General features: G+C 46.8%; 1 protein-coding gene across 4 annotated transcripts in view; it reads left to right on the top strand.

Annotated features, from left to right (window-relative positions):
* Positions 1-7884, top strand: part of CLTC (clathrin heavy chain) — a 30504-nt gene that overhangs the window by 6062 nt on the left and 16558 nt on the right. For 2 of the 4 annotated variants that reach the window (XM_027691072.1, XM_027691070.1), the window contains exons 2-9: positions 1536-1743; positions 2469-2471; positions 3809-4077; positions 4618-4779; positions 5578-5691; positions 6086-6259; positions 6394-6591; positions 7221-7421. In XM_027691072.1, coding sequence (XP_027546873.1) covers positions 1536-1743; positions 2469-2471; positions 3809-4077; positions 4618-4779; positions 5578-5691; positions 6086-6259; positions 6394-6591; positions 7221-7421 — 1329 coding nt within the window. The remainder of the gene's footprint in view (positions 1-1535; positions 1744-2468; positions 2472-3808; positions 4078-4617; positions 4780-5577; positions 5692-6085; positions 6260-6393; positions 6592-7220; positions 7422-7884) is intronic. The other 2 variants (XM_027691071.1, XM_027691073.1) reach the window with 1 other exon arrangement.

Below are 7884 nucleotides of genomic sequence, written 5' to 3'. Positions count from 1 at the left end.
CCTGGATTCCATATAACCCTGCCTGGATTCCATATAACCCTGCCTGGCTTATGTGCAGTCCCACAGTCACAGGTGGGAGAACAGGTCTAGAGAACACTGCTCAGTGTGGGAAAGGGAGTTCTAAGTGGTCCATGTTGCTGGAGAATGTGTGGTCAGGTTCTGGGGTGCTGGGCCTCAAACACTTGCTTAAATCTGAATAACAGAGTTCTGGACCTGTCAAGGATGTAGGGTTTGATTTTTATTTCTTTCTCTTTTCATTATTTTTTAATAGCTGTAGCATTTGGACAGTTTTCTCTTGGAAGAGCTGATCAAAGACTGTCTCTTGCTTGAAGTCTGCTGGCTTTATTGTCAGGTATTCCCTGGGTAACAGATCTCCCATGGAAGTGACTTTGTGAAGCTTGTTCTTGCTGTGCCACAGCTTGGATGTGACTTGTTCCTCGTGTGCTGTTGGAAAGCCTGGGCAAAGGGGAAGTGGAGTAAAACACCCTCTTTATCAGGAGCTGCAAACAGGCAGAGCACAGCTGGGGCATGGCCTTCTCAGAGCTGTGCAGAGCTCAGCTGATAAGGGCTGGGTGCTCCAAACCACCACAATCACCCCAAAATTGCTTTGAAGGGCTCGCCTTTCTCTGAGACCTTGAGCTTGAAGGTCTCCCAGAAAGAAAAATAGTGATAATTTCTCTAATAGCAGAGAACTGCTCTGCAGCTTTTAAGGTATATCCACCAACAAGCTGGTTGTCTCTGTGACAGTGTGACATGAACTGCCCATTCTGCACTTCCACTGTTAAAAATGCACTAAACTTTGTTTCATTGCTGCCACCCCAATACAGTAGCCTGGTGCAAACACCACAGAGTGCCATTAACTGAACTGTTTTGTTGCAAGAAACGTAATTTCAGGGTGAACATTCAAAGACTTGGGGCTCAGCAGAGAAGGAAGTGGTTTATTGATACCTTGTGAAGCCATTTGTGGTTCCAGTGTGTCCATCTCCGGTGTGTTGGCTCTGCCTCCTGCTGTGAGACAGGACGAGCTGATTGCTAGACAGGGAGCTTTTTTTAGCTCTGCAGGGATAAAGATGAAGCTCAGACACCTCACGTGTGATGTTAAGCTTGAAATAGTGATAGCTCAGGGGAGTGAGTTCAGGGAGGAAAGGTGGTGAGAGTGAGGACTGAAGTGCAACTCCAGCACAGCTCCCAGGAGCAGGAGAGTTCAGTGTGCCTTCAGCATGTGCTGTGACTCCTGGGGACGGTCCTGTGCAGGGAGGGCCAGGAGCTGGGCTTGATCCTTGTGGATCCCTTCCAACTCAGCATATTCTGTGATTCTGTGCTGTGAGGGGCTCACAAGTTGAGTTCTCAATGGTGAGTTGTAAGTGGACCTTGAAGGGAAGGTACCCAAGCACTTGATGCCATTTTTGGGCAGCGTGGTTGTATTGTCACAAAAAAAATATATGAAGCCAGATGTCTCCTGCGACTTTCACAAAAGCTCTTCGTGGCTGTACTGAGGTAATAATTTAACGTTATACCTTTTTTTTCTCTTCCAGCTCCAAAATCTGGGCATCAACCCAGCAAACATTGGGTTCAGCACTCTGACAATGGAGTCTGACAAATTCATCTGCATCCGAGAGAAGGTGGGAGAGCAGGCCCAGGTGGTGATCATCGACATGAACGACCCCAGCAACCCCATCCGGAGACCCATCTCGGCCGACAGCGCCATCATGAACCCCGCCAGCAAAGTCATCGCTCTCAAAGGTAGGAAGTCCTGAGAAAGAGCTGCTTGAAGTGGCTGCAGAGCCTTCTGTAGGACTAGTTTGGGAGTGACTGAGGTCTCTCAGGTGATTGATGTGGGAGGATCCCTTAGCACTTCTCCACAGCTTAATGGGAGCTTAAGGTGAATGCATTTGCTGTTCTTCTGGAGGCAGCTGGACTTTAAGCTGCAGCTGAGACTTCCTGCCATTTGCTGGTCATTAGGGTGAGGGTTTTTCCTTCCAGCTTCTGAGCAAGGAGAGCTGAAAGGAGTGTGGGCTTTAAGGAATCATGATAGAGGGAAGTGAGACCTGATCTAAGTGTGTAAGGTCGATCAACTACACCTTTCCTTACAGAAAGGAGAACTAAGGCTGGGTAGGGGGGGAAGTATTCCTGAAGGCCTTAGTCTGGCCAGTGAACCAGTCTGTGCATATTTATTGTATCAGTCAGTGATAAGAAGGGTAAAACTATGCAGGGAAGAGTTGTGTGGTGAATGAAGTACAAGGCCAGCCAGCTTGATATCTCTGATGATACAGAGTGCAAGCATTCCTCTGGAGTCTCCAGAAGTTTTCATCTCTTTCCCAAAGAGGCCCAAAAAGCCTTAAATACAGTCATTCTAGAAATGCATGTATTGCTAATGGAAAGATTTGTGTGTATCCAATGTTACTAACTTTGACCTTAATACTGTGCTACTGTTTTGTCACAACTTTAATGCTTTCTTGTGTGTGCAGATGGTGAGTTATTTCAATTGACTGTACTAGTTCCTGTTGTGTCTTATGACAAGAAAAAGCAGAATAAAATGGCTCAGATTTATGGTGCACATGGCTGAACAGTGGGGTTTAGAATCCAGAGGTTTTTCATGCCCTTCCAAACAAGGGAGTCCTTAAGATTCCTAAAAATCCACTCAAGAACCCAAGGTATACTTAAACCTTTGGGATCTTGATATTGAGCTTTTTATAAACAGGACTGACCCTTTTGACTCAAATCTAGATTTTGCCTGGTGAAACCCCTTGCACAGCATGTAGGATCTGTGTTACCTGAATGTCCCTTCCCCCAATCTAAACCTCCAGCTGCACTAGATATGGAACCAAACTGCTGCCTGTTGCCTGAGTAACTCTGTAGGAGACACATTTCTCCAAATTCTGGAGAAACTCCTGACTCAGCATCTCACAACAATTGCAGAACTAACGGTGGCTTTGGACTAAACCAGTCTGTGGTGAGTGCAGGCCCTGGCCCTTGTGGCACAGTGACTTTGTCAAGCTGAGCTGCAGTTACTCACTGTAGCAGATACTCTGCCTGCATCTAGTTTCATGTGATCTTTTATATTCCTCTCAGGCTACACAAGCATGTGCTTGAATAGCTCTCTCCTAAAACTCGTAGAACTGGTTAGAACCTTCTTATCTTCTCAACGGGAAGAAATAATTTCTTCTGCCACTGTGTTGTAAAAGCTGGTAGCAATGACTGCAGGTGGCTGTTCAGGATGTTTGTATGCACCATTCTGTGTAATTTGGAGAACTTTCCCTCTTGCCTTCTAGAGCTTGTGTTGGTCACTAGATCCCTTTCCTTGCACAGTTTGTTGGTCTGGTTTGCAGTCAGTAGCTGTGTATCCCATTAGTGCAACCCAAAGGTTTTGGTTAATAACCCTGAGTTACAAAAGCCCTCTGCCAAATTAACTGTTCCATGTTGTGCCTTTTTTAGTACTTTAAACAGATGTGGGCATAGTTTTTAATGACACTGGCATAGCCCTCCCCACAACTTCCAAGAGCCTCAGCATGATTGTAACCTGGTCTGGGTGGACGTGAAGTCTCGTACAACCTGTTTGTGTGGCTGAAGCTTTTGTCCCCTGCCACCCTGTTCTCCGCATCTGTCTGATTGCTCAGCAGTGGCAAACTGGTAAAATGAGCCCTAGGAGTGTGCTCTGGTTAAAAGTACCAGCTGGTCCCTGCAGATCTGCCAGTGTAGAACAGCTTTTTCTTGAAGGGAGTCCCGAGGGTTTCATGTCCTAGTGCAGCTCTCCTACTTTTCCCCGGAGCTTGCACTGTCCCCCGGCTGACCAGGCTGTGTTTTGTAGCTGGGAAAACGCTGCAGATCTTCAACATCGAGATGAAGAGCAAGATGAAGGCTCACACCATGACAGACGACGTCACCTTCTGGAAGTGGATCTCCCTGAACACCGTGGCCCTGGTGACGGATAACGCCGTTTACCACTGGAGCATGGAGGGGGAGTCCCAGCCTGTGAAGATGTTCGACCGCCACTCCAGCCTGGCCGGCTGCCAGATCATCAACTACCGCACCGACGCCAAGCAGAAGTGGCTCCTGCTCACGGGAATCTCCGCACAGGTACCTCACCCCCAGCAGGCCAGGGCACCCCCAGAGCTCGTCTTGTTGCCTCTCCTAAAAGAGCAGCAAGTGATATGTTTCTTTTCTTACATAGAAATGCCCGATCTTCAAATGAGTGTAACTGAAATGTAGTGATATGAACAGTCTTAAGCTGTGCCAGGGGAGGTGTAGGTTGGACATTAGGAAGAAGTTCTTCACAGGGGGAGTGATGGGACATTGGAATGGGCTGCCCAGGGAGGTGGTGCAGTCACTGTCCCTGGAGGTGTTTTAAGCAGAGCCTGGGTGTGGCATCAGTGCCATGGTCTGGGTGATGAGGTGGGGTTGGGTCAAAGGTTGGACTCGAGGATCTCAGAGGTCTTTTCCAACCTGGTTGATTTGGTGATATAAACACTGTACAAGGTTAAGAGTCTGAAGTGATGCCTTTGTAAGAGAAAGCATGGCATGAGACTTCAGCTTGATATAACATATTTACCAGCATTCACTGAAAAATGAAATTACTGTCCGAGTGCCTGTTCCTGACTCTTGTTCTGCCTTGTCCAGCAAAACCGTGTTGTGGGAGCAATGCAGCTGTATTCTGTAGATAGAAAAGTGTCCCAGCCCATCGAGGGACATGCAGCCAGCTTTGCACAGTTCAAGATGGAAGGAAATGCTGAAGAATCCACTCTCTTCTGTTTTGCAGTAAGAGGCCAAGCTGGGGGTAAGGTAAGGCTTGGTTCTAATTATCTTTAGAGACTCACCCTGGTTATCTGCTTTCAGGAAAACAAAGGGTTTAATACAAAAAGTTGCATTTAAAAAAAAAAGTGAAAGACTGTGTGGGTCTGGATAGTGCATATATATATATATAATATAAATGACATTTGGTGCATGCAGAGCTTCCCAGTAGGGACTACCTGATGCAGCCGGAGCCTGTTTGGAGTCATGAAGTTAAGTGGCATGTCATGACCAGCCTAATCAGCTGCTTGAAACATGTGACTCCCAGCTTCACAGGCTAAGCTTGAGGGAAAAGCTGTTGTAATCTTTCTTTGATGCTGATCCCCAGTATCAGACCTAACTTATTTCCAATTTATTGCATGAAAAAAAATGAAGCACTGGTATTACAAGGCTAAATTAGTGGTCAATGGCAACACTGGAATTGTGTGAGCTACTTTGAGACCTGAAACAAAAGCTTAGATTCAGAGAAACATCTTCAGAACCATCACTGTGGAGTGTTAACCAGGTTGAAGGAGTGCATATAAAGTGACTTAATTGAATCCTGAAACTTCCAAGTAACTAGGGCTACCTAAGGATCATATTTAACTGTTTCCCTCACCTCTGGTACATGAATTCCATGTGCCACACCTTTAGTCAGTGAAAATATTTAGGAAGACTGACTTAGTTTGTCTTTGCATAAGCTTGGGATTAGGGCTCAGCAGTGAGAGAATTGCTGTGGTTTCATTGTTGAAGGTATTGTTAAATAAATGAGATACAAGAACTAACAGACTAATCTTGCCTCTTGCACAGCTGCATATCATTGAAGTTGGCACACCACCTACTGGGAACCAGCCCTTTCCAAAGAAAGCTGTGGATGTCTTCTTCCCTCCTGAAGCACAGAGTGACTTTCCTGTTGCCATGCAGGTATGGCAGCTGCCAACAGGAGCATGAGAACAAAGCTTCTCCTGGTGGGTGGGACAGTGGCAGGGCACTGGGAGCCAGGTGGTCAGTCTGCTGACCCCAGGATTGGCCCTAAACTGGTGTGACTGGTGTGGCTGCTGCTCCTGCTTCAGTGGTGATAAAGTAGACATGCAGACAAGCACCATTCAAAGGCAGCACGTTCTTATTTGGGGAAGAAATATCCATGTATATTTAGCTGCTTTTCAAGCTCTTCCAACATCATTCTACTGTGACTACTGGAGTAAAAATACACCAGCACTTCTGGTTGTCCTGAAATGGCCCAGCTGTCTGCTGAGTCTCAAAAGCACTCGCTCATTTATCCAGTGCCACATTTGGTCCATCTATTTCTGTTTTGCAGATCAGTGACAAGCACGATGTGGTGTTTCTCATAACGAAATATGGCTACATCCACTTGTATGACCTGGAAACTGGCACCTGTATCTACATGAACAGAATCAGTGGAGAGACCATATTTGTTACTGCACAGCACGAAGCAACAGCTGGAATTATTGGAGTAAACAGAAAGGGACAAGTAAGGAAACTTGTCCTGGAAACTTATTTAGCTAATCCCACGCACTGAAAAGTTCATATCCATGTCTGAAAGCTTCCAAAAATGAACTTTGTCATATTTGGGCTAACTGAAAGTTTCCCTTGGTGTTTGTGCAGGTGCTGTCAGTGTGTGTGGAAGAGGAGAACATCATCCCCTACATCACCAACGTGCTGCAGAACCCCGACCTGGCGCTGCGGATGGCCGTGCGCAACAACCTGGCGGGGGCCGAGGAGCTCTTTGCCAGGAAATTCAATGCACTCTTTGCACAAGGGAACTATTCTGAGGCAGCAAAAGTGGCAGCCAATGCCCCAAAGGTAATGGGCTGGTGTTCAGAGCAGCACTGAACTCCTCTGGCTTAAGCTTCTTGCTTCAGGAAAGCTGAATTTGCCTAAGTGGCAAGACCAGAGTCTTGTTACTGCTCCTGCCCTGACATAGTACTTGGTGTGCTGGGTGTGAGTAGTGATTCTGTGCTGAGTGATCTTAAAGCCCACACAGGAGGGGAGGAATAAATGATGAAGTAGTGGCTATGAGGCATAATGTTTCTGGTACTTAGCTTTACTTGTCCAGTGATTAAAAAAGTCTCTGTGAAAAGACAACTTCAGGCTGAGGCTGCACCTGGAAACAAGATAAAAAGGACAGACCAAGGGACTAAATTTAGATGAGAGGAACTTGCTTGTAAGGAGAAGGATGTCTTAATTCTGAACTTAAATTTGCAGTCCTACTGAAACAAATCTAATTGGATACTATAGCACATTTCTGTCAGAACATCTCAGACAGTGTCTGAGCTGATGTTCAGCCTTATTGCTCCTGACATTCCGGGCTGGCAAAAAACATAGAAATGCTTGTGACAGCTACAGTGACATGAACTCCAGCTTTCTGGAGAAACTCTTGCCAAGCCACAATAGCAACAAAGGAAATGCAAGTGCCCGTCTCTGTCTGGCAGGGAATCCTCCGTACTCCAGACACCATCCGCCGGTTCCAGAGCGTCCCAGCTCAGCCAGGACAGACTTCCCCTCTGCTCCAGTACTTTGGAATCCTGCTGGACCAGGGGCAGCTGAACAAGTACGAGTCCCTGGAGCTGTGCAGACCAGTTCTGCAGCAGGGCCGAAAGCAGCTCCTGGAGAAATGGTTAAAAGAAGATAAGGTGAGTTTGGGGTCAATACCTTTAGAGCCCTGAGGGGTCACACACACATAAATGCCTCACAGCTTCCTCACCTCCCCAGGAGAAATCATCTGGGAGCTCCTCAGTCCCTGGTGTGCTCACCCAGCTGAGCAATAGGTGTTCACTGCACCCATGGCTGTGACTCACATTCCTGCAGGGGAATCGATCAAACCCTCGGAGCTTCTCTCATTCCACTTCAAATCCCAGCAGGGTGCAGCCAGGATGGAAAGCCTCTGAGCTGCTGCTGTTCTTGCCAAGCCACTCCTTTGGATACTGCCTTGCATATGCTTTGAGCTGTGCTTACACTTCTGTAATTAGCCCCAGAAACATGCTGATATGTGTCATCCATTCTTTTTAGCTCTAAAAATGCCTTTGACTCCTGTGGAACAGCATGAGGAACAATCACTGCTGAAACAGTTGGCTGAGGCTATCAAGCTTAATTTTT

This window comes from Neopelma chrysocephalum, unplaced genomic scaffold, assembly GCF_003984885.1.
Source record: "Neopelma chrysocephalum unplaced genomic scaffold, ASM398488v2 Primary Assembly neopelma1_82, whole genome shotgun sequence".
Lineage (NCBI taxonomy): Eukaryota > Metazoa > Chordata > Aves > Passeriformes > Pipridae > Neopelma > Neopelma chrysocephalum.
Note: the sequence above shows the minus strand (reverse complement) of the source record. Positions and strands in the feature narration are given on the sequence as shown.